Raw genomic sequence first — 26,872 nt, 5'->3', positions numbered from 1 at the left:
AATTTCATTTATCATAAGATTAATAAAGCTAATAAATGAGATGTGTTAGTTGGGCTTTTCCTACCTCAGCTGCAATTTATGTTAGATGCTCGGCTCTCACAGTGAAGAAGGGGACTGTTTTGAACAGATGTTGACAAAGAACAGAAAGGGATATATATATATCTGCTAGTTAGAAGAAAAATGGATGTACACAATGATATTTATATGTGAGAGGTGGAAAGCTTAGACTCTGATCTAAAACTCATTGAGTCCAGTGAAAAAGTCTCCCTCAGACATCTCTGGCTTATTAATCAAGACCTTAGACAAATTTTAACAGTGCAAATCCTGGATATCTAAATTGTTGCCTCAACATATTCTACATGCAGAAATGGAAGCCATTGATTAACTCAAGGCCCTGCCATACACAGAGGAAAAAAAAAAGGAAATCCATCTTAAAACTATGATGGTGGATAGAATTCTAGTAACTAAGTTTTGAGCATAGCCTTCAGAAGTACTTCTAATTACCTGCAGTTAAAAGCGTGAATTTGCTAGCTTCACTGCTAACATTTTCAGATTACAACATCATCTTCAGCTTTTCATCCAGGCTGAGATATTGGTTTGTTTTCTTTTGGTTTTCCACTGTAAGAAACAATGCTTTCCTCTTAATAGTTGTGGAGAAAGAATTCTCTTCTCAGTTCTGAGTTGTTGAAAGATGCCTTCAAAAGGATGGAAGAAAATGTGGGCAGAAGGATCATAGTGCTCTTAAGCACATTGAGTTTTAGCTTCTTAATTTGCTATAATTTTAAAGAACTTTATATGGTGTTCTTGCTAACTAGCTTCTGTACTCAATGAAGTTGTACTTCAATTTGATTTACTGTGATTTTTAAAAAGCTGCTTTTGGTAATTTCTTCACTATTAACTCGCAGATGAGAGCTTTCCATCTTTCTCACATGAAGTTTTAGGGTTTACAGGTCTTCTGCAGTATTGCACAATCACAATTGAACTTAAAAAACCATCACCCTTAAATAGAATTAATACTTACAGGAAGAATATAAAACCTATCATTGCTACTTTCTTATATGCATACTTTTTACTTTTGGCCTTATCATATAAGAAGATGCCAAACATTTTTCCAGAATGCCCTGACATTACAGTTTGGTGTGGTGATGTGATTAGCTTCTCACTAACTGCAATCTCTTTAAGCTTTCTGGAAAAACAGTGTCTTGATGAAATAACTTATCTGGTGTACCACAGAGGATCATCCAGTCACTGTACCAAAGATTTTCAGTATTTGCATGGTACTACTTGAAAAGAGGATACTCCAGCCTTTAGATATCACTTGCCTTAAACTAATTTTTTTAATCCTATTTTGTAGCTTGTATCTATGCCTTTGTCCTCCATGATCAAAACTTTCATTCTTCCACCTGAAAGTTATTTTGTTTGAATAACCACAAAACAAACAAGCCTTTCAATAGTATTCTGTGTGTTTTGCTATGACAAAAGTTTTAATTAAAACACTGATTTATTTTCCTCTTTTTTACTATTGGCCAGGGGCACGATGGCTTGGTAATATTTTACATATCTGCACCCTCTCCATTCATAACACTGAGGGCTGTGGGCTGATCCTGCATTACTCTGGGCATGTTAGATCTTAGTGTAGTGTCTCATTGACCATGTAGAGAAAATTAAGGTCAGTCTCTACAAAGTCAGGTCATTATTATCAGTGTTTAAAGTGATCTCAATAAAATTTAAGGGAACACATTTATGGTAAAACATTACCTTTTTTCCAATGAATTGCTTGTTTCCTGACACTAGAAATATATCTATTTGTTCCCTTTCAAAAACAGACATTCTGCTTTAATTCTAAATTCTCTGCTGCTTTATAGAAACTTACATTACTAGGACACGCAATCCAAAAGGATGGGGGAGGTTAATAAAGCTCTCCCCCTTCTTCCTCAGCAGACAGTGTATAATGACAGCATATCTACCCAGTGATCTACTCACCCATGATAAGAAAAGAAAAAGAACGATTTCCAACTGCATGTGTTAGATCTTGAGTCATGCAACTGCTAAGAAACACCCAGTTGTAACCTGGGTGGAGTGCACGTCTCCTCTTCCCATTAGAAAATTAAAAGCTTCTGGAGAAAAGCAGGCAGAATGTCGGGCTGGAATTCAGAGGACTGATTCTGCTGCACATTCATTTAATCTGACCGAAAACAAATTAGGAAGTTTTACTTATTTCCATCTCCTTTCCCCACAAACTTTGTTTCTCTCTAACATTAGAACACACACTGTTAATCAAGTCTGTATCTGCTGTAGCATTTCCCTCAACACATTTCTTCCTTATGAATACATGATGGCCTCCACCCATCCCACTGGAGCACAACCCTCATGCTCCTGAACACAGACCAAAAACTTGACAGATAGCACTCCAGATTTTCTGGGATTTCTCTTATTTTCTCTTTGCTTTCTAGAGGTGTGCTGTTCTTATCTCCACTGTTCCTCTTACAGACAATGCCTGTTATAGCCAGGAGAGCTTTGGAGAGCTGAAAAATACTGCCATTCAGCTCTCAGCCTTTTTCAGGACATTGGAGAGGACAGGAACAAATCTAGAGACGGAGCAAACAAAGGCTCCCTTGTACAAGCAGAATAGATGTTTTCTGCACTGTCCTAACAAATACCTTGGTTATGTGTTTAACAACAGCAAAATAAGTGTGAAACCACTAGTGTATTAAGGGTGTGACCATGTTACTGGTAGGTCACATATAGAAATTAAAACACATTTTCTGACAACAAAATGCACCATCAAATATTAATCCTTTATTACACGCAGAGTGTTCAGTGCTAAGTGCTGATTTTAAATTGACTTTGGGAATTTAAAAAAGATAACTGCCAATGAATCTTTCAAAATTACATTGTTCCTTGGCACCATAATGATACCAAAAGTCAAAAGGAGCAACTGCAAATAAAGTCAGCAAAGAGAATATGCAATGTCCATGGAGTCTCAGACTCCTAAGCTCCTCAACTAATAACTGTTTAATAATTATGTGCATGATTTTATGAATGCTGTTTGCCAATTTAGATGTATTTTCATGTGCCTGGCCAAAGAGGAAGCTCTGACCTCACCAAAGACTCTGGTCAATTTTAGCCAGCTTGTCAGTGAAATAATTCGGGTTTTTTTAAATAACATGAGCACAACAATGCACTATTCCCTGAATGCATTCTTAAATATGGCTGAGCTGTCTCAGCTGGAATTTTTCAAAGCAATTACCCCTTAAAGCACTGAAACATATTTGCTGTGCAAAACATGGTGGTAATTTGAAATGCTACCATCCTTCTGCTATAATTATTTTATCTCCAGCAGTGTTGGAGGGAAAAAAAAGTGGCATTTCTTGGCTTCTTTGGAGCAAAATCTGGAATTTTAATACGAATTGCCTGTAAGTGCAAGACTTAGCTGAACTACCTGGTGACCTCTCTAAACTGAAGTAACAGAAGGAGGCAATGGTGACATCTTCACCTTTTTTCACTACACTTTACTGTCAGTGCTTTAGATATATAAGAAAAAATCTGCTAAAGGCATTGTTTTGGCGAAGTTATAGACACTGACAATAGGATTTTAAATCAAGAGAGAGGTCTATTTGCACATGGCCTCCATTACTCAAAATCTCTCTTTAACTGAGTGACATCAACCCTTCCAAGACTGCACTGAATTTTCTGACACTTGCTTTTTCTCAGATGGAAACTTCTCGATTTTTTCCCCCCTCCCCATCTTTTTATGGAATTTAAGGTGTTATAAAATCATTTCTACTCCATGAATAACATCCAAGTACCCTTCAAAGTAGCCTTTTCCAAAAGTACGAAATGACATAAAAATGTCATGAAAGCAGATCACTGCCTTACACGTTACAGAAGATGCAGAGTCACAAAAAGAGGGGGGAAAGAAACCCAATTCTGTGTGAAAACGAGAGAGCGCCTGACAGTGCTATCCAGCCGAGAGCGCCCAGCCCGGCCGGGGCGGCCCGGGAGAGGCCGCGGGGTGGGGAGCGCTGGGGCTGGGCTGGGCTGCCCGGGCCGGCCGGGGATTGCCCCGGGGGATGCGGGCAAAGCAGCGGCCATCGCCTCTGTCCGGGCCGAGGGCGGAGGGCGGCGCTGCGAGCGCGGCGGGGCGGCCCCACTTCCCTCAGGCAGCCCCGGCCCCGCCGAGCCGGGTCAGGTCCCGCCGAGCCGCGCCTCCTCGCAGCCTCCGGAGCTGCCGCCCGCCCGCCAAGGTAAAGCGGACAGGGAGGGATTAGTCGGACCCCCGAGGGCTCCCGGCGCCAGTCCGGGACCCGACGGGGCGGAGGTGTGCGGGGTCCCGCTCGCCGCGGTGAGGAGCCCGGCGGGGAACAGTGGAGCTGGGGTGGGAGGTGCGGCAAATCCCGCTCTGGGCAGCGGGGCGGGAGCCCGCAGAGCGGACAGACCCCGCACACCGGCTTCCCCCGCGGGACAGGGACCTTCCGGCGGCACGCGTGGCCTCGGGGGGCTGAAGCGGGACCGTGGGGTTTCGTGCTGCGGTGCTGGGTCCCGGTGATGGTTGTTCTCCTCGGTAGGGTTAAGCTGGGTCAGACCTTCCCTGTGCCCAGTCCCTGGGGAAAGCGAGTATGAGGTTGATCATTTGCAAGGCAGGGCTGCCGAAGCTTCCCTGTAGCCTCATGAGGCCGGTGGGGATCCCGAGGGACGCACAGGGCCCTGTTTCAGGGTCAGCGTTCGAAAAGTGAAGGCAGGCGGGAGAGAACTGCAGGCCAAGCGGGCAGAGAATACCCCATGTAAATGTGCTAATCTATTAGTCTTAAACTAAGCATGTAAGAAGGTGGTGCAGTTACGGCCAAACAGCCAGTAGAGACTTCCAAGGAACAGTTTACATCTCTCTGCTGGTGGTGTCTTTAGCCACATGGTTTAGTGAGAAACTCTTAAGTGTCGCCTGACTCAGAGAGCGCCCATCCCGCATGATACCTTCGGCTGAATACCACGGAGAAGTAACTGAAATGAAATCTCCACAAGTTTGGGGTGGTTTTTCAATCCCTCGTGCACCAAAAAGAGAAGTTAATAAATCCATTAATCGTCACACTGGGAAGAGGTATCCTGTAGTGTCTTTTAGGCAGCATATGATCCAGCCAGTCTTAACTGTCATTAAAAATTTGATGTAGGAACACAGCCTACAAATAAAATAAGCAAGGTTCCACCAAACTAGCATCTTAACTTTTTGAAGTCACTTCCCACCCGAGACTACTCTGATTCTGTGATTAATTTGTCTCCAGTTTGTCTCTCCCTCTCAGAACTTCGGTTTGCAGAATTTTGGCAGTCACTTTTCCTCTTTGGTTCTAGTTCCTCTTTATGAATTACATGACGTGTGTTTTGTCATCTCTTCCAAACCTGCATCCATCTTATTTCACATATGAAATGTGTTGATTTTACTGTTAATCAATTATCCTGCTGCTGCACAACAGTGATGTAAATGTAGTCAGGGCTTGATGTAGTCCAGTCTGTGTCATTAGAGACAAATAGGTGAGCCCCAGTGCTCCAGAGAGCCTATACTAGTGACCTGCTCCACCTGTGCAGTCTCTTAATCATTTATCTTCACTAAATTTACAGTATTTTTTTTTCTGGTAACTTTGTAAAGAATACGAATTTAGGTTAAAAAAGTTTTACTTTTTGCTGAACCTCTTTGGTTCTGTTTTTCCCTGTGAGCTTTCTAAGGAGACTATTACATTTAATTGTACTTAATGCTTTGTGCAAGCAAGCATTGCTTAAAAATGGAGATAATTTGGTTTGAAATATGGCATACAAATGTCTTTGGTAGGTTGGGTCAGTGGAGCATTACAGATAACTGAGTGGTCCTTGTTTTATTCTCAGAAAATTCTGATCCATCTGGGAACATACATAACTGGAAAAATGTACTGTCTCTGAAAAGAGACATTTAATCATTCCCTGTGTCTTCTCTTTCTTTTTAAAATACCTCCTGTGGCTATTACAGACTATTCTAGTGTTTGGAGGCAAAATGTGTGATGGTTCAATGTAATTATTGAGTAAATTGTGTTTTAATTGTTCATGCTGGAATTTGTGGTTATCAGTGTGTAGTATCTTCAAGCAGGTTATGATGCTTTTGAAGTGCTGGTTTATTTTGTTATCAAGTCTATTTGTTACTGCAAAGTTTGATTTTTTACAGATCGAAAGTCACTATACTTGGGCAGTGTCTAGTAGATCACATACCATAACTCATGCACCTGTAAATAAGGTGTAACCTTGATCTTTTTTGTAATTTATAAGGACACACATTTGGTAGGCTAACAATTTGCACAAAAGAGGCAACAGTATTAGCAGATGGGCCTGTTGGATGTTGCAACAATTTAAGTCAGTACTGAGCCCCAAGATTTCTTGAAGGTAAAAAAATTACCCAACCCACTAAGGTTTTGCTTTTGCTGTGTTTCACCTTTCCTGATAGAAGAAATGTCTTAAAGCAATAAAAGGAAGAAGAGGCAGAACGCTTTCCTTCTCTTGGTCTGCCGTGAGTGGTGAAGGGACAGCTAGGACTTGGGCAGCCTGTGGATGGAGGGATCACCTATTGAATCTCTTTGGCCCTGCAAAATGTCTGAGAAAACCACCAGTCTGGAGTACTGCTGCAAGTGAGAGAAGGGCTTGCCTTGTTTGAGAGAGGACCCGTCTTCCTTGCAGATTTGTGAACATCTGACCATTGATAAGATGATCTGGGAGCATGGATTTTCTTAAAAGCATGCTTCTGTTTCAGAGGTTGCTTTACAGAAATGTAGCTGAATTTCATTTTCCTGTATATTGTTAAGATATCAAGGCCCTTATCCTTTCCTGCTCTCTTTGCAAACTACATGTGTTTTTCTTACCGACCATTTTTTCCATCTTTGGTTGCAGTATATCTTGATTGTTTTGTTGTAGGGTCAGTCTGACCTGTTGTGATGATGACTTCACATGGTCAGATGCTGATTTGTGGTGAAAGTGAAAATAAGACCTGTTATTTGCATGCAGCAAATAGGGAAGCTTTGGCTTATTTCCTTTGGAGGGTCTCTGGTGACAATGGTAACTTGCATCCATGCAGACCTTCCAAAACACTTATTGGGCTTTAGAGGCAGGACTCTCCTCATCCAGCTGTACACGTGAGCATTTGAGTCACCCGAGGTTCTGAGTCACTTTTACAGTCTCTTACACAGAAAGGTAGATACTGCTAAAACTTGGTTTGGAGGCCCAGTTTTGGACAGCAACTATGAATCATGCTCTATAAAATTGCCTTCCTTTCCTTTCATTGTCTAAAAAGAGCTTGGGACAACCAGGTCAGATGCAGATGTCATTGTTGTCCAGCCTATTGATCCATGGCTACACTAGATATTAACAATAGAGCTGCCAGTGTAAAATATGTATGTTGTACTGTGAAAGAAAGAAACTGGGTGCCATGTTCTTCTCAAGTTTCTGTAGGAGACTTTGAGCATCTACAGGAGCATATACGAGGTCGTGTTCCTCACCACCCCTCAGTTTTAATTTATAGTATTGCTTCTGGGTTTTGAATGAAAAGGAAACACAGATGACTTTGATCTGACTTAGTATTTTACTCTGGGAATTTACAAACTAGTTCGGTAATGATAGTTCAGAAAGTTTAGGCCTGTCATTAGTTTCAAAGACTTTCTTCCAATAAACTACCTTTTAGATTTGTGGCTGACTAATTGCTCTCATTTTTTTGCTATGCCAGCCTGCACACAGCAGTTTCTTCTTGTTGAGCATTGATTCAGCATGCTATGAATTTATGCCAAAATAAACAAGGGCTACAGTCATTAGAAGTATTAGGCGTATTTTGGGGAGTAGATGCATTATGAATCCTAGAGGGAGAACAACGTTCGGTGTATATACGAAACAGATTTTTCTCTGCTGCTCCATTTAGAAATGCAACCAAAATCACATCTGATAGAAGTTTTGCACTGGATACATCTCAGTGCATTTCCATTTTTGCTTTCGCTTTGTATTTGCCTGTAATCTAAAGCAGCGGATGTAAAAGTGTGGCATGTGACATCAATATTAAAGGATAAAACTCTCTGTTTCTGCTATCAGTGATGAGCAGACCCTGCATAGTTAATGTCACTACCAACCGAAAGTCCTCAGTTGTCCTCAGACAATTGAACTGATAAAATAAACTTTTTGGTGAATATCTTGTCATTGTACCTACACCTGTCAGGTAGAGTGGGGATGGAAGGGGAGCAAATCTTCCTTTAGCAGCATTACTGGTCCATCAATCATAGAGAGAATCACAAGCAGCCAAAATCAATCATACAGGCACTCACTGGATGCTTTTGCTGATAAAAATGGCAAATTACCTTCAGAGTGCCCAAGTTTTAGGCAAAATTATGTGTCTGTCTCAAAGGCAACTCACCAGGAAAGGTAGGAAGCTCAGCAGAATGGTCAGTTAACCTGTTGGCATCAAGTCCATGTTGGCAGCAATGAAAACGTGCTCCTTGGTGGCCTTAGTTGATCTGATCATTTTGGTACTCTTACTGCATCTTCAGGTAACCCAGTCTGCAGACACATGATTATTTTACTCTGCCTCAGAGCAAGATTTTGATGTACTTCTGAAGATTTTTCTGGTATTTTCTAACAGTACTGGAAGGCCCCATTCCCTCACTTGCTGTGGGGATTTCACTGAAGCGCAGAAATAAGGAGGATTATCAGCCCAAAAAATATTTTTGAAAGGTGATGTGGTTTTTCTGTCTGATTTCAAATTAAAAAAACAAAACAAAACAAAAAAACCAGTCAACTACACTTTACTGTTCTCTGTGCTTTTTGATGTGTTTGAAATATCTGCTGTGCATGTGCCTCGGAGGACATAAACTTCTGAGATGTTCTTGAGCTAGCAAGAATACGTGCCAAAAATATGAACACAGATAACATTCCCAAACACTTGTGGTTACAGCTTAGTTTTGTACTTTGGTGACCATATCCTCGTGACTGAGAGGAAGGTGACAGACCTAATTAATGTTTGAGAGAGCAAATACAAATGAGCCAGTGGTTTTGGATGCTAGTTCTAGGAAGGGATTCAACATAAACTTAACTGCAGTTCTGTCCTATAAGGGGCCATGTTCTTACATGAAATTCAGCAAAACCTTTCATATCTGTCACTAGACTGGCCTCTTTTGTCTCCCCTGTGTCGTGGTGGAGGTGCTGTGACCAGATCAGCATTGTTCCATCCCTCCACTTCTAAGGGAAAAAAGAGAGGGAGGCAGTGACGTTTCGTTCTCATGGAAAACCTTAGAGAAATGGAAGAATGGAAATGTCACAAGGTTCTTCTCCTTTTGTGCATTTTCTTCTCATATCTGTTTCTTTGTGCAGTTCAGGGCTCCGTGGGCTGTGACAAAGCAACCACCACCATACCAATACAACATCCTGTCTGTGGTGTCTCCAGGCTTCCACTTTCCTTACAGATCTTCATCTGAAACCCACTGCTTAAAGCTGCTTGTAATCACTGCATTGTATGGACTGAAAGAAGCAAATTTGCTAGGTGAAAAGTTAACAGTGGGCCTTGGAATTGTACCTGACACTTCAGTCAGTTGTAAAACTGAGAAAGATTTATAAAAAAAATCTTCATTTAATTTTTCTACTACTCACTGTTACTGAGCACAGTACTTTGGTGAAATATCTGTAAATTCATATTAAAGCATTATTTGCTTTATTTGATTTTGATATATGAACTGTGCATGAAACAAGCAGATGGATTCAATAAAATCTTTACAGATTCATCGTTTTGCTTCGCTCTGTTAGAGCATTTTATGTTGGTGTGTTTTCCTTTTTCAGTGTTCCTTTCCCATACCATGTGTGCCATCCCTTAAGCATTTCTGGCAGTAATAAGAACATGTGATTATAAGAAAGAAGATGGTGATTTAGAGCTTTTGCCAATGATAGGTCATAGGAATAAGTTATTTGCATGGGGAGACAGTTGTGTCATGGACCCTTATAGCATATCTTGTGCTTACCTAGTGGCTCATTGTGGGAGGAAGTGAGTGTTAGAAAAGATGAGCCATCGACTATCCAACCTAGCAGTTCCTGCACTCAAATTTGGTACAGTAAGTTTTCTTTCCTTTTTTCCTCTTCCTAAATTTGTGCTACTATTTTCACTATTCCACACTTAACATCCCTTGATTCTATGGGGAATTGAGGAGGGGAAGGATTTTCCCTCATTTTACACCCCTGTATGCCTTCCTTTCTCATCTGTGGGCTTCCTTGTCTATGGTTTTCTGTTTGTTAGACAATCTGTTAATGTAGGATCAGCCTACTTCATGGACTGTGAAGCTAAACATCAAAACTGCATTATTGTATGTTGCTGGCAATTGTTTAAAGTACAAGACAGTCTCATGTGTAGATACAAAAATGCTGCTAGCAAGGATTTTCTTGCTATTTTCTAAGTCCGTGAGAGACTTTTCTCTCTCACAGAAGAGGTAGCAGAGTTATGTAAACAACCAAGCCACCTGCAACCTTGAAAAGTCTTGTTTATGGTACAATAGAAAACTATTTTGACAATGGATGTTTTAGGGTATTAGCCAGTCACCCCCAAGGGGTGGCTGATCCTTGGTCCAATTAGACTATGAAGAAAAAAGTCAAGAGTTTGTAAAATAATTAAATAAATCAATCTTGCTGCACAATTCCTGCCTGCTGATCTTCTCTCCTCCTCCTCCCTATGGCTGCGGGACACGGTGATATACCCTAGGGCCCAGGCCTGCGGTAATACTCGTGTTGTCATCTACATTCTGTACAGCAGTGTTGGGTAACAGGAAAAAAACAGGAAGGAAAACATTGCACCAACATCAACAAGCTGCAGATTATGGGAAGGAATGTGGAAACTATAAATTTCTGTTACTCAGGGTTACATTACTCTCTTGCTATTCTGCTCTGCCATCATGGCAGGGAGTGGGAGGAACCTAGAACTGAGGTTCACGTTTTCTGATAACTGTATGTCTGCAGTTGTTTATACCTGAGTAAAGCTGAAGTAGACACATTATCAACACAAGATGGGCGAGCCTGGATAAGCTGGTGGTTCATGAGCTGAGGGGATACACTTCCACCCAGCCTTTTCCAGGAGAAGATATGTTGGGGGAATGGAAATATTGTTCCTGTGTGCCATTAATCTGGCACAGAATAGGGAATTATTTCTTCTACCAGTCTTTGTAAAGGCGTAGGGCTGGAAATATGTCTCCTCCTACCATTTTGTGTTGCCTGTATGGCTCATGAGAAAGTCCCCAGACTGGACCATTCTGCAGTAAATAATTCTGTGACAAAATAAAAAGAAGATGACCAAAACTGTAACTGTAGTTCTGTAATGTTCTTAGGTCCACAGGCCAGACTGAAGCACATTGACTGATGTGAGGATACTGTATAAGAATGAACAGAAGTGGCACTGTTTTGATTTCCATAGAAACAATCCCCTTGTGAGCTGACAGGAAGGTACAAAGTGAAGTTCTGGTACATAGAAATTGCTCCCAAGCTTTCTCCTCCCTGCATCTGTTCTTTACACCAGGGTGGTTTTTTTCTTTGCCTTTCATAAGGTGCTTTTAACTCACAGTTGCCCAGCTGCTTGGGTACATTTGGGATGCATTTTCTGGAGCCCAGGATCCAGACTGTGTCTGTGCCTGAGTTATTTTAGAGAGGATCTTAGTGAGTGAGGGGTCTCACATCCAGCCTGCATGCCATGTCCCTCTACATGCCTTTACCATAGCCACAGGTTAAATGTCCTGTCTTCTCTGCTAACCCTCTCCTCTGGCCTTGAGTAACTTCTTCCTGACATACCGTGAGTAAGCTTTTAGGTAGTCCCTTGTTCCTTTCAGCTTCACTTAAATGAGCCTCAGTGACAATTCACTAATCTTGCCATCCTGCCTCACCCCAAGAACAGGACCCACAGCTGCTCCTCCCAGACACCACTCTCAGCAAGAGTGTTAAAGAAAAAAGTATGTGTTTGGGGAAGTGCATGGGGGGAGAGGGGAAGGCTGGGGAGCACAGAGGTGATGGATTCTGAGTCAGCACAAGTGTAAAATATCAGTGTCATCATTAAAGTGGAATAGTATAGTTTTCAGGTCTATGAAATCTGGGTCTTTTGGACTAATAAAGACTTTTTCCAAAATCATTCCTCACTGCAGGTTTGTTCCTGTAAAACACGTGACTTAACTGTGTATTTCCAAATTGGCAAAAAAGGGAACAAGCTTTCAAGAGGTTTAATTGCATAAATGGCATAGTTAAAATTTATGTGGAACACAAATAGGATGTGTGAGTTTGGGGTGCTCTTACCTAACAGCGTTTGTGTTTATATCTGGGTGAGTGATTCTGGAATTAGTAGAATATGAGCTCTAGTACCCCATGTTAACATTAGAGTAGGATTCTCAGTTGACTGTATTTATCTACCATTTTAATTTTAATCCAAAGCCAGATGTGACTCAGTTTTGAACTAATAAGGACACTTTGCAGTTGTACAGTCTTCCTGAAGCTACTAGTGTTCTAGTGTGTCACTTTTATTCCCTCATGAATGGAGTTATAGCATGTCACGCCATCCCTGAGATAAATATGCAGTGTAACTTCAGCTGCAGATAAGCCTCCAGTTATTGGCACACCAAATTTCCCAGAAGAATAGGGAATATTAGTAAAAAAATGCTTTCAGATTTATCAGCGTGTGCAGGCTTTTTATTGAAAAATACCATCCTTATCAATGTTAGGTCAGTACAGACTGGAAGCAGTCTAATTGCTTTTGATCCATTCTTTTCAAAATGTGAGCTAGTGTTAAAGCAGAAGAGTTACAGGGCCATGTTACGTAGGTAAGAAAGAGGAAAGTCAACATGCTAATTGCCAAATCTGGTTGTGATTTTGAAACCTTGGGGTCAGCTGCCATTTCTATTGTATCACTCCAAAACTTCCATTTCCATTCTTAGTATCTACCAGAATTAGTAACTAGTTGGATTGTGTTCCTCTAGGCTTGAATTCTGCAGAGACAGATGTTCTCTTGTACTTTACTTCATAAAAGTGGGCCTAAATGTCTGTTAAGGACTTTTTACTAGATGTGATGGAATAGGTGGTTAAGGAACTTCCATCCTGCCTCACTTAGGTGTACATATATATAGAATACTCATATACTAACTAGTATGTGAGTAGTGTGAGTTTTTCTTGACACCTAACTGTAAAATCGCTGTAAGAAACCTAGTTAGATCTATTTCAGACCTGCAGTCAATCTGGCTGGAGGGTTACCCCCAGCAACAGCTAGCATCGTGTACTTCAGAAGGAGTCAGGAAATCTTGTGCTGGAAGGTATGGTGTAACCTGTCTATCATGGAAGCTTTACTCTGGTTCCAAACTGGTGGAGCCTTTATTTTAGGTCGTAAAACATGAGGTTCATCATGTTGCGGTTCTCTGCAATACTACCACTTCTAGCTATAACTACATGCAGAGAAAACCAACTCCTCAGCTTGCTTACTCACCAGTTGTGATGATGAGTTTCACAGTTACACTGCACATTTCCCTGGACCAGTTATTCAGACTTTCATTTACTATTTCATTGATTTTGTGTTACAAGTCAGGATGAAATGGTGCTTCAGTAACTTTCCCCTAGGTTTTGATGCATTTTTTTAATCACAGTAGTTTCCCATCTGTTTTCTGTGACAATCAGTTACCCTCTTTCCAGCTTTTCACTTTATGGCGGGACTCTGTCACTTTCATTAACACTTCCCTAGTTTTCTTCCTTTTTTCTGTCTTTGCTATGTGCTTTCAGCTATGGGATGATCTACTTTGCGTAGTCTGTAGTATACAAGGGTGAATCTCTGATTTGAGCAATTTACTCACTGGGCTACTGGTGTGTCTCTCTAAAATGTTAAAGCTTTCTTCATTCCACTCCAGAAATCATTTAAGCATTAAGCAATAGCAGGAAGTTGCAATGCTGGTAGTGGTCATCTGGATAAACAGTGTTCATTTTGGTGGTCCTGGTACTCGGACACTTACACACTGTAGTGCAGGCACTAGGACCTGAAGGTGTGTTTTTGATGTTTCTATGTGACTTGTCAAAATAGACTTCATATATTTTTATCTCTGCTATTTACGTATGTTGCAGTTTAAGAACAGCAGCAATACTTTGAATGTAATGAATGTGTCTGTGACTGTTCGCCAGATCACTAAGTGGGCTCGTTCCTAATACTGTTCATAGCTCAATACTGTTCATTACTGAATCCACTCTAAGTCTTTATCTTCTGACCTCATGCTGTACCTCATTCCTTTTTTGTTGTACTCCTTTGGTTGGTTAAACTGCATCAACTCTACTGAGACTGCGTTGCAGAGATAATAATCTTGGTATTTCCTGTTCAGTTTCACAGGGCATTTCAGCTTGTTTCCCGACTTTCAAGTGTAGAAGCCCTTTTTACCATGTGACTTAGACCACTCTTCCTGTGAAAAGGGCCTACCTTTGGGTATTTCTCAGAGCTATCAGATACTAAAATACTAACAGTTCAAACTCTGCTTGGTATAGTACCCTATCTTGGGGGCTTTTTATGTACACTGTATGGTCACTTTGTCAGATTTCATGATATTTTTAAATAGGTTCTTTTTTCTTTTTTAAGCAGGGTGAATTTTATACCACTGTTTTACTCTTCCTTTGTTAGCTGCCTACTGAGTGTTAAAGATTCTATCAAACAATTCAATTTCCTATCTAAATTGGGAAGGTAAAAAAATTAATAGGTCCAGTGGGTCTGGAGGGCTTCTGGTAAATGGTGGGGTGAATTAATGAGTCAATATTTATGTATTACATAAACCTGTGAGGGCTTAATTATACATAAACTAAAAGAGACTTGGTGGTTAGAATAGCAAGTTGAAGAGAAAATGTCCCAACCTCTTAGATATACAGTATGAGAAACGTAGGAGTATTAAATAAAATAAAATTTTAAAAAAGGTTTTTATGAGAGCTTAGTGAAGATTTGAGAATGCAAAACTGGGGGAAATAAAAGACAAAGAGTACTTTTAACTGTGCTACTTCAAAAGGTGGCGCAGAAGGCATCAGTTTGAAAATCAGTCACTTCAAAAATACATTGTTTCACATATATGCCTTCCCATGAAGCTCTTCGCAGCTTGTTTATTCATGAAACTGCAATTTCCTCATTTTATTTCAATTCTGATTCTTTTCTCTGCTTAAAATCTTATACATAATATGGGAAATTTACTGCAAAAGTTTGGTTTGGGGTTTTTTTTCTGTTCGGTTTGCTGTAGTTGATAGTGATTTTAAGAGTTCCTAGTATTAGTACAAAATAGAGAAAACCCTGATAGAAAAATTACGGTAGAGTAGAATTGAGTATGAAACTCAGTTTTTTCATCTGGGCACTTTGGTAAATCTTTTCCCTTCTTTTGTTAATAACAGCTCATACACCTGCACATTTCACCTTGATTTTCTGGTTTGAATAAGTTCAAGGCTATTTATAAAATTCAGAAAAATTTGCTGATAAAAAATGAGGCAACATCCAACAGGATAATTTCCAAATTTGAAAATTTTTTTGTCTGTTTATTCCTATTGTGGCAATCAAATAAAAGAAATGGAAACAAGTGTGGAGAGAAGTCAAAGAGGAGGAGAATGGATGGACACTCTTTTGCAATTCCATGTTATGGGGACTCACTTTACTATCTTTAGTTTTTCTAGCTCTTGACAAGGTCTTTGGTGAGTATGTAGAGTTCTTATACCAATTTAAGACATCATTCAGTGTGTTTTAACATTAAAAAATTTCCGGTGTATTTGTTGATTATTATAATAATTTTGTCTTTCTAAACCCAATCAATAAAAATTCAAGAGAAAATAAAATACGAGTAGAGGCAGTGGCTTGCTGGCTTGATGACAACATGACTAACTATCTTTTTTCTGTTGTTGTTAATTATTGAAGAGGGTCCCTAGGTTTGATTTTTTCATTTTTAGACCGTTTTTATACTTCTCTTGGTAAGAAGTTGCAACTGGTTGCAACTCGAGTAATTTTTTGCCGCTTTAATATTTCTATTGTGTAAAAATATAGTAAAGAGGATTTCACTTTGTCAAAAGAACTTGTATCAAGATCTTTTCCTGAAAGTTGATCTAGCTAGTGCTTAAAAAAAATCCACCAAAAACATACAAATAGCTAGAACTGATAAGATTTCCTTAGAAGATATTTTGATCTCCTAAACGAGAAAACAGGAAAACATAAAATTATTCGGTATTATTTAAACACTGATGAGATACTTGTCAGTATGAACTGCATCTTCATTTTTTATCACCTAACAAATGTATCTTCACTCTGCCTGATCAAATAAGTGCTGTTTTATCTAGCCTTTCTATGAAAATTGATTCTCCAAGTGCCAGGTGTGTAGGAAGCTACACAGCTGTTGACTCAAATAAATGAATTAAGATTCAGTAATCATATGCCACCCAGCATACTGCTGAGTCTGCAAAACCAGAATGTTGTGTACGAGGTTCTGTACGATAAGCGTGATACAGAGAGAGTGAACCATCCGGTGGGGATTTGTCAGCTGGAAAGGAAGCAGATAATATGACTTTAACTCTCCCTTTGCTCAGTCCTGTGGGGTGTTTGTTCCATTACTTGGGCAGAGCTCTGCCATCTCCACTGCTGGGCTACGGCTGCCCTCAGCCCTGTCAACCACATCCTATTTAAATGTTTTTAAGAGTATCCAGTTCCCAAATCTTTAAGTCTTTGATTTCTGGGATCTGAGAGAAACATGAAAGTTCAAAATTCAGTTCTTGGTTACCTATGCCTTGTTCAGTTACATCATAGTTCTCAAACAGATACTGGCTATAGGGTTCAGTGGCCTTTATAATTTATCCATGGAATAGTTACATGACTCAAGATGCTCCATTAAAGGAAAAGCATTAAGACTGAAGAACGGGATACTTGCTGGTTTTCTTTTCTTACCAGTCTTTATAGTCATTAGAGTTGTTGCTGTCCTCAGTTGATTGCTTTCTTGCATCAGCCTGGTCCTCATCCTGTGAGGTGGTTGGTTGGTTGTGTGCTGTGGTTGGTTGCCTTTGGCTGGCTGCCAGATGCTTACCAAGCTGCTCTATCACTTCCCCTCCTCAGCAGAACAGGGAGAGAAATTACAGGGAAAGGTCATGGGTTGAGATATGGGAGGGAGATCACTTGCCAACTACCATTGAGCAAAACAGGCTCAACATAGGGAAATTAATATATTGCCAGTTAATAAAATTATAGGACAATGCAAAATAAGAAGAAAATGAAAAATATCTTTACCCCATCCTTCCCTTCTTTCCAGGTTCAGCTTCACTCCCAACTCTTCTACCCCTACCCACTCAAGTGACACAGGGGGATAGGGAATGAGTTTGCAGTCAGTTCATAATGCTTTGTCTCTGCTGCTCCTTCCTCCTCACACTGTTTCCTTGCTCCAGCATGGGGGCCCTCCCAAGGGAGACAGTCCTTCATGAACTTCTCCAACATGGGATCTTTCCCCAGTTCTTCAACAACTGCTCCAGCCTGGATCCTTTCCACAAGGTAGAGTCTTAGAGGAACAGCCTGCTCTGGTGTGGGTCCCCATGGAGTCACAGGTCCTACCAGAAAACCTGCACTGTGTGGGCTCCTCTCCACAAGCTGCAGTTCCCACCAGGAGCCTATTCCAGTGTGGCACACCATGGCCTGCATCTTCATTCAGGGCATGTCCACCTGCTGTGGTGGGAGGTCCTCCACAGGCTGCAGTATGGATATCTGCTCTGGCATGGTACTTCATGGGCTGCCAGGGAACAACTTGCTTCACCATGAGCTTCACCAGGGGCTTCACACATGGCCTGCAGGGGAATCTCTGCTCTGGCATCTGGAACATCTCCCCTGCCTTCAATACTGACTTTGGAGTCTGCAGGGTTATTTCACTTACATTTTCCCGCTGCTCTTTTGCAGCTGCTGTGCAGCTTTTTTTACCCTTTCCTAAGTGTGTTGCCACAGAGGTGCTGCCAGCACCACTGATGGATTCAGCTTTGGCCACCAAGTCCATCTTGGAGCCAGCTTGAACTACTGTCCCTCTCTGACATGGGGAGAGCTTCCTTCTCACAGAAGTCACCTCTGCAGCGCCCCTCCCAAAACCTTGTCAGAAAAACCAATACAGGTGCACACAAACCCAGAGAACCAATAGGACTACTTACATGTTTAAAGTTTGGCCCTAGTTTGAACCCTGGTTTTATGAGTTCAATACCACAGTTCTCAATCCTTTGCAGGCTTGAGAACAACTCTTAAAAAAATGATGTTTCTAGTTCTTGTCTCTGGTAGTGTTCCATGGCAGACATCCTTTTACACTGCTTCTTTCCCTACAAAGGAACAGATTTATGAGGAAGAGGATTATAACAGAAGCTGTGTCTGATGACCAGTGTGTGATCCTGTCCTCACACCACCCTCTTGCAACAAGTGTTGCCATTGGCTGTCACGCAGCATCTACCCATTTTCCTTGTCTCAGTGCCCTCCCTCAGATGTCTTGAGGTTAGGTAAGACTGGAGTTCTTGCAGTGCAGTAATATTTGAAAGAAAAAGGGAGAAATAATCGAGCCAAAAAGTTGGTTATATACCTAATCATAACCTGGTTTTACACTAGATAACACCCAATAAACTCTGTAGTATTAGTTATCTAAGCCAAAGAAAGAAGGTTTTCAAGATGAAACATTCAGGAATTTCTCGGCATCACACTTTGTTTCCCTCTCTATCTCTCATTGGCTACGTTTTTTTTGATGTTTTACATACAGCCATGATTTATTAGCTGGTGACTTAATATGAAATGTAAACGATAAAAGGAGGTCGTTGGCACTTCTGATGAGCGTAGATCTGAAGTGTGTTTAAGCATATACAGGATAGAGGTTCTGAACTGTCAGTAGTTACTTCTAAGGTATGGATTCAGGTTTTTGCAAGTCATGAGCACTTGTTTTAAAGTTATTTATGAACACAATATAAAAGAGCATTGTATATCTTCTGGTTTTGACCATTGCTGGCTTTGAAATGAACTTCTGATGATTTCTTGTTTGTGGATTTTTTCTTTCAGATGGAGCAAACCTGTGATGATATAGATGAAATGTTCAGCAATTTACTTGGGGAGATGGACATGCTGACTCAGGTAAATAATTCTATTTTTCCATCAAGATTAGAAAAATAGCTATTATGTGTTAGAGAAAAGAGGGAACTTTTCTACATTTTTCATGCACTTCCACTCTGAATAAATACAGTTACATTTTTCTGGTAAACATTCAACTAAATTTCTCTGCTCAATAGTTAAAACAAGTGGCCTGAAGAATAAAGTAATATCAGTGCAGAGTAGGTTGTTAAAAAGACCTAACTGCTTGTGAAAGACATTCTCTGAAAAAACCCCAGCCCCGCAATTTAAATTCCTCTGGACTTGGTCCAAAGAAATTAAAGGATTCTGTGAAAACAGGAAGAGTTTAAGTCTAACTTTTCAGGTATGAATGCTTAGCATACATGGGTAAATGGGATGTAGCCTGAGTGTTGAATGTGAACTTTGGAAATGAAAGCAACATTTTGAATCTATGCTTAAAAGTAATCTTTAGATATGGCAAAATATTGAGCTGCAGTGAGGGTGGCATTGAAGAATTCATAGAGATATAATTGCCAATGCAGAATACAGTCTTGAGAGTATAAAACAGCATGAGCCTTTTCCTAAAGCTCTAGTAATGAAATACTTCCTGCAAAAGCTGATGAAAGGAGAATTTTTATTTCTAGAAAAAATCTACAAAGGGAATAAATTTGTTGTATTTTAATAAATGCATGGTTGAAAACACTTAAGTTGTCACGTTGGATGTGTGAGTTTGGTTACAGCCTTTGTTTTGAGGGGGTCTTTCTTGATGAATCCCAGTGCTTGACAAATTAAATACCAGTAATTCTGAGGCACAGAATAGAAATTGTGTTTAAACTGGGTGAAAGCCAAGATTTCACATGGCGTTCTTAGCTGTCAAATCACAATACTTTGTCCCTTGGTAGCCTTTCTGCTCTTTAAGGACTTTTTAAAATTGTGGATATTTATTTTATATATGTTTGTATTTATATAAAATAGGGAGGGATTTATGGTAATCTCATTTCATTATTAGGCCTTCACAGGAGCAAAAGACTCCTTGTCACAGATTTTACCTCCTCAGATTGGACACAGCACTGTTACAAGTGCAAGTGATGCAAAGAGTGTAAGAGAGTGAGCCTCTTGTCTCTGTGCTCTCTGGTGCAGTACTGGGTGGGAAGGAGTGTTCCTGATATGGAGACAGGCTTCTCCTCCTCTCTAACATTCTGGTATCAGCTCTCACATCAGCTTTGTATGGGACAAGGAGATAGGGGTGTCTGAAAGCTTGAAGACTTTCAGTTAACTGAGTTGGATCTGTTAATTCCCTCAGACTCTTAACTTTCAAAACAAGACTGTAGATTCGTTTTTCACACTTTTTTACCAGTCTGTCTGTTCCTAAAGTAAGTGTAAATGATAGGTGCATGCAGAGATACCTTTACATGGCACAACAGGGCTGAAAAAGAAATGCAAATTCAGAATTGGCCTTTTCTGCTGCAAACTAGGAATTCTCTATTTACACAGATTTGCAGTTTACATTGCAACAGCATGGGGTTTTCTTTGTTCTATTTGGGTTTGGGTTTTTTTCAAACAACAGGAGAAAGCAACAGCTAGGTTTCATTTATATTAGTAAATAAAGCACTCTGGAAAGAAAACGATACTGTGGCTCAAATGTGTACACAGCTAAACTCTTTCCACACCCTCCTTCAGAAAACCCAAGAAAGCTAAAAATCAGTCTGGCTTTGCCCACTGTCTCGATTAGAAACAGTCCAGTTCTCTGCTGTTCCCCACACCAAGCCCAGGTGTTGCCTGACAAGAGTTGCTGCTGTCATGGATCGACATTGGATTAAGAAGCATGCAAAACCCTTGCCTTGATTGTGAGACAGTGCTTGAACCCTTGTCCTGGCCCTAGTTAGTTTACCAGTCTAACGTACTCTCAGAAACCAGTGTGTGTCATTCTGTTCCTTGAAGAAGAATTGATTAGATAAATTCAGGTAGTTGATTTTCAAATGTTAATGTATGTAGTAGTAATTGTATCATCAGATACTTGTTTTTCTTCTATCTTAACAGAGTTTAGGAGTGGAGACTGTACCACCTCCATGCCCCAAAGAGTCCAACAATGAATTTAGCTTTACAGTTGGTTTTAAAGATCTAAATGGTAAGTAGCTGAAAGGACTCTTTCATGCCTTTTATGCTTACTTAAAATACCTTACAGCAACAAATGAGAAGAAAATCTTTACATATCCTTGATCAAAAACCCCAAACCAAACAAAAGGACCCTGTTTTGCTGGAGGAGGGGGGTATATTTTTGTGTCTCAATTTAGGAAACTCCAAAAGGAACAATTTTTTGGAGCATTACTCAGTTTAAGTAGAAGTCAGACTTTTAAAAATGTCTTGGTATAGAGGAAAACAAAAATGAGAAGTCTCCCAAATAACTTTCTAAAATGTAACCTTTTTAATGTAAAGATTCAACTTGGTGGAAGACGAAGTTTCCCAGTGTGATGTCAGAGCTGCGTAAACATTTCTGTCCAGTGGAAGTATCAGCTTCAGCTGCTTCCACTTTTCAGTGCTTATTCTCGTTTTGGTTTCCACTGTCACTTTTGCATGTACAGCTGCTTGCTGAGGCTGTATGGCTAACCAAATTAGGTGATTTATCTGAGTTTGAAATAAGGACCCTCCCTTTGATTTTGTTTGTGATTAAGGTTTTTTTTCCTTTTCCTTTTGTGGTTGTTTTTTTTTTTTTTTTTTTTTTTGACTGAGGGCTGGTTGTTTGCATTAGCCTGAGTTGGTGTTAACCTCTGGTTTTGTCCCAGGATCAGTTCCCTGTCAGGCTTCCTAAAGACTCTACCAGCAAAGTGGGTAGAACTATGTTAATAGAGAAGATCATAAGCCAACTTTCTCCCTGTAAAGAAAAACTTATTAAATACTATATTAATGTAACAGGGAGAGCAGAGTAAACAGAGATGGCCTAGTGACATGTTCACACTTAGTCTGATGAATGACCTATTCTTTATTGAACTAGATTAGCATTTTTGAGTATCTAATTCAATGCTCTCCATTCCTCTCAAAATCTCACTTAAAAGTTTTCCCAGTTTGTGATTTATTTATTTCTTAACTGGACTCTTCAAAGAGATTTAGATCACCGACTGTTCAATCTTAAAAGAACCCTTCTCTTTTAGAAAGCTAAATCATCCTACAGGGTTTTACTCCACAATATCTCTTACACCATGGCTAGTTCAAACAACCTCATATTACATACAAAGTTCTGGTATAAGATTTTATCTTATACTCTGTCAGAGTAGAAAACAGAAAGAAGTTACAATGTTTCTATCTGGTTTATAAGCTGCTTTTAAAGGAAACTTTCTAGTTTGTTCCTTGCTTAAAGGCTCCTCAAAAGCTTGTGTGTGAGGGACCACCCATGTAGTATGTCACAGATCACAGAATTACTGATGTGCTACAGATGATACCATGCAGTTTCTTGTGTGTTAGAATTCTTTGATTCTGCTTCATGTAATTTTGTGTAGAATAGTAATAATATATGGAGGTATTCTTCATCTAGGCCTCAGTTACATGGTTTGTTGTGTGCCGTGCCGAAACTTGCTGAGCATTTATGTATGCACTTACAGCCTAATGGGAGCTCATGGAATTTCTGACAATCATATCACTAAGCATGTACCTGGTAACCTTGCTGGATCAGGGCCATGTTTTGTAACATCATAAGGGCCTGAGACTGTATCACTGGAACTGAAGCTTCCTGTCCTGTTTAGTTTGTATTCGTAGAGTTCCTTGTACTCTAAACTTCAGTATGACCAGATTAATGGTTGTTCCGAAAGCACATTTATTTCTTGAACCCATGTAAAATGTTGTTTCCTTTCCCACAACCCTGTAACCATGCCTTCTGCAATTTAGTCTCTGCTGAACTGGAAACAGTGCTTTGCATTGCACTCACTCTCTGACACAGTTTGTGGTTTTCTTTACAGAATCACTAAATGCCCTAGAGGACAAAGACCTGGATGCTTTAATGGCTGATCTTGTAGCAGACCTAAATGATGTTGAACAGAAAACTTTACAAGCCCAGAAAACTCCTTCTTCCAACCAGCAAAGTACAGTCACTCAGCCTTCAACAGGCTTGAATAGTGACATTTATTCTAAAGTAAGTCCCTATGTTACCGTTACTGGACAGTTGGGGGATGATTTGCCTCCTCCACCTCCAGAACCTGAATCAGACCTTCCACCAGCACCGCCACCACCTCCTCCTGAACCACTTACCCAGGTAAGTCTGGGTGGAACCTTATTCTAAGCATTCACTAGTTCTTGTCAGTTTGCAAGTGATATTTGGCACTGGAACACCAGTGGATCTCCCAGGTAGATACATCTTGGGAAGATTCTGCAATGATGAAACATGCATGAACTCTAGAATGAAATTTCTATTGCTGTGGCCTTAGCATAGTCTGCCCATTCCTTGACCTATTGCCCGTTCCTTCATCTTTCTAATCATTTTGATAGCCCAGTACAGGCATAAATCATTGCAAATGGTTTATTGTAATAGAAATATTAAGAAAACAGAAATATTAAGAAAATTTATCACTGATATTTTAAGAAGCACTAAACAGTTAATATCTTCTTACAGAGAACTTGGTTTTGGCATCAATGCTAAGTACGGTCAAAGATCTTCCCACTTTGTGAAGATGTCACTGTGTGTGTTCATCGCAGTCTTGTGCTGTTTGTATTGATGAGAAAATTCTGTGGATGTTTCCCAGCTCCATCCCTGGCCTAAGTGATTTCTTGCAATAGGAAAAGCTGTTCAGTTGTGTAAAACTCAGCATTTGCTGGGTGACCAGGTGCAGGGATGAGCACAAGAAGTACTTCTCCTAATCCTAACACGGAATCACTCTGCTCTTCTTTGTCTTGTCTTGGAAGGAAGTATTGGAGACAATCTGCAATAGGGGAAAAATGCTCTTAAGAGGTGCCAAAGTTATCAGTAGGTACCTATTTATAACTATTTACAAATTACTGGCTTATCTGTATCTTAAAATTTCAGACTTATCACAGTCTCCTCCTTCTTGCAGAGGTGTTTTAACAACTGAAATAAAATGTGATATTTGTAGTATTTTTTTGATGTGAGGTTGTGGAGAAGCAGATAATAGAGAATTCTGCCCTGTCACAGCCTTGCAAGGAGAAGAGAAGGCATTAACAGCGTGATGCAGCCCCAAAAAAATTTAATCTGAAATCATGAAATATACAAATATATTTCTTTCAGTATTCATGTTCATAGTAACTATGATTGAGAGAAGATATTTACATTTAGGGAATGGAAATATTTTAGGGAACATGAAAAGTATCAGTCAGTTTTGCTTAAAAGCATGGTCAATTCATTGCTGTTTAAAAACCCACACAAACTGAATATGAGTCATCTCAGCATCACTGCTGCCCCTGTGTTTGGAATCATACAGCAGATATATTCAGCAAAAGGAACAGAAAATTGGATAGGAAGGGAACCTTTCTGATGACATAACAAGTGATTCACTGGATAAAGCTTCATTTGATGCATAGTACCTTTTAGTGCTGTTTGAAGACTGAAACTCATGAACATGTGGGAGAAGCTTTGCCATTTTTCTGCATCTCAAAGATAATAGTTAACTTCCCATCTTAAAGGAATATCAACATTTGTGAAGTATCAGCTAAACATCTTCAGAGGCTGAAGTATTTTATTTAACTAGAATGACTGATATAGAGGAGATGCTGTCAAGATGAGTTCTATCCATTTCCTTCAAACATTCCCCATCTTGATTTAGACTCATAATCTTTAAGGAAGTAGCAAGCTTCTAAGTAGTCTGGTTTGTAAGCTGACAAGTGTGGTCTGGAAAGGTAGCTGGTTAGGTGCGCTGAGACTGGCCAGAGTCAAGGGCTAGTAGTCAATGGTTTGCTGGTCGGTAGCAAGTGGGGTCAGCACTGGGATTTATACTGTTTAACTTTTTCATCTGTGACCTGAGTGATGACATAAAAACCCACCTGTGGATGTTCTGAAGATGCTTTTAATTGAGGGCACTGATTGTCATGATCAGTCGCAGACCTTCAATGCAAGGGAACTGGAAACATGAGGACTAGGCCAGCAAAACTCTCAGAAACCCAGCAAGGTACAAGGTCCTGCACCTGGGCTGTAATAACCATTTGTACAGTTTGAGAGATGACAGACTGAGCAGCAGCCCTGCTGAAAAGGAGATCCTGCTGGATACCACAGTGAATAAGAACCATGAGTGAAAGATCATCTCAGTAGAGGAAATCGGCCTCTGTTGGGAGGAGTATGGCAAACAAACGAAGAGAGTTACTGTTCCTTTCTCTTGGCACTGGTGGGCCCACTCCTGGAATACTGCACTCCATTCTAGGTGTGGAGATACTGGAGAGTGTCCAGCAGAGAGCTGGTGGAATGGCCAGAGGTGTGCAGTGATCAGGGGCCAGCAAGGACAGGCTGAGGGAGCTGGGCTTGTTTAGTCTGACAGAGGAGGCTGGGGAGGGATCTAATGACAGCCCAAAAATACCTGAAGGGCAGATGCAAAGCTGGTGGAGCCAAATTCTTCCATGGTGGTCTTAGGTCACTAATGTGGAAGGGGCAACTGATACATTTTACAGCTTTGTAGTTTCAGACAGGACATTAGGAAAACATTTTCTACTTCAGATGGTGGTGTAGCGCTGGAACAGATGACCCAGAGAGATTCCAGATTCCCTTTCTTTGAAGGTTTTCCAAACTTTGCCAGGCAAAATCATGACTGACCTGATATAATGTTGGTGACCATCCTGCTTTGGGCAGGAGCCAGAGTGTGGACCCTCACACCTCTCTTCCAAACAGCATTTTTGTGATGCTGGGATCTAAAGCTCACTGAAATCAACAGTGCTGAAGTTCTTTCCATTAAGTGTTGTACTGAGCTAATTCTTTATTAGCTGACATCCTGCATTACCTGAGAGTCAAACAAGATTTTAGGGTGTATATACTTATGAAACACACCTGGAATTCTATATGAAAAAATAGCCAAAAGTCACTTCTCCCTCAGTTGAACCGTTCCTCTGAGACTGATCTCTAGTAATATTCCCTGGTCTCTTTCCAGATTCAGGGAATGTCAGAGAAGGATAGGAACAGGTTGTAGAAGCATTTCTAAGGGATATATTTACAGCAGTTTATTTCCTCATTAAGGCATTGGCTCTGCTTTTTCCTGCACCTTTTGCCTCATTTTATGACACAGATTATATTCAAATACTAATGGCATACCCACTGTGGCTTACTGCCCACAAAATTGCCCACAGGGCTGTTAAACAGGTTGTGGTGTGAATGATGGAGGTAATAACCATTGAAAATTAATATGGACAGAATTTATTTCAAATTAATATTCATTGTCTTGATTTGTATTTGTTTTGACATGACATTTCTGCTCAGTAGAATGAAATTCAGCTGTAAGTGGAATGTATTTTGTGTCATCAAAATCCACACTCCTGGTAGCCAGGGTTCTTGATAAGTGCTTCTTGAGCCAGTCAAGGCTGAAGTTGTGTTTAACACTTCGGGTTATCCACAGTCAAATAAGAATAGCGTTAGTCATTCCCAATGCAACCATGATATTGAGACCCTCTTTTCTAACCTTTGGGTGTGCCAAAATAAAGAAGTATGACCTTTCTTTCAGGGAAGCATAGAGCTATCTCATAAGTTTCCATCAACTCTGACATTTCTTTTTAAAACTTCCCTTAAGCTAAATAAAGCTTCTTCATTTGCTATTGACATGACTTTATGTGCTTCTGTTTAAAGATTCAGAAAATGTGGTG

General features: G+C 40.3%; 1 protein-coding gene across 2 annotated transcripts in view; it reads left to right on the top strand.

Moving 5' to 3' along the window:
- The first annotated feature begins 4,140 nt into the window (after positions 1-4,140).
- APBB1IP (amyloid beta precursor protein binding family B member 1 interacting protein) overlaps positions 4,141-26,872 on the top strand; it is a 64,919-nt gene continuing 42,187 nt past the window's right edge. The window contains exons 1-4 of one of the 2 annotated variants that reach the window (XM_032112577.1): positions 4,141-4,247; positions 19,046-19,117; positions 21,134-21,221; positions 23,044-23,336. In XM_032112577.1, coding sequence (XP_031968468.1) covers positions 19,046-19,117; positions 21,134-21,221; positions 23,044-23,336 — 453 coding nt within the window. In that variant the 5' untranslated portion in view covers positions 4,141-4,247. Of the gene's footprint in view, positions 4,248-18,417; positions 18,499-19,045; positions 19,118-21,133; positions 21,222-23,043; positions 23,337-26,872 lie in introns of those variants that run through there. The other variant, XM_032112660.1, reaches the window with a different exon arrangement.

The sequence above is a fragment of the Corvus moneduloides genome, chromosome 1, assembly GCF_009650955.1.
Source record: "Corvus moneduloides isolate bCorMon1 chromosome 1, bCorMon1.pri, whole genome shotgun sequence".
Taxonomy (NCBI): Eukaryota; Metazoa; Chordata; class Aves; order Passeriformes; family Corvidae; genus Corvus; species Corvus moneduloides.
This window is presented reverse-complemented; position numbering and strand designations above follow the sequence as displayed.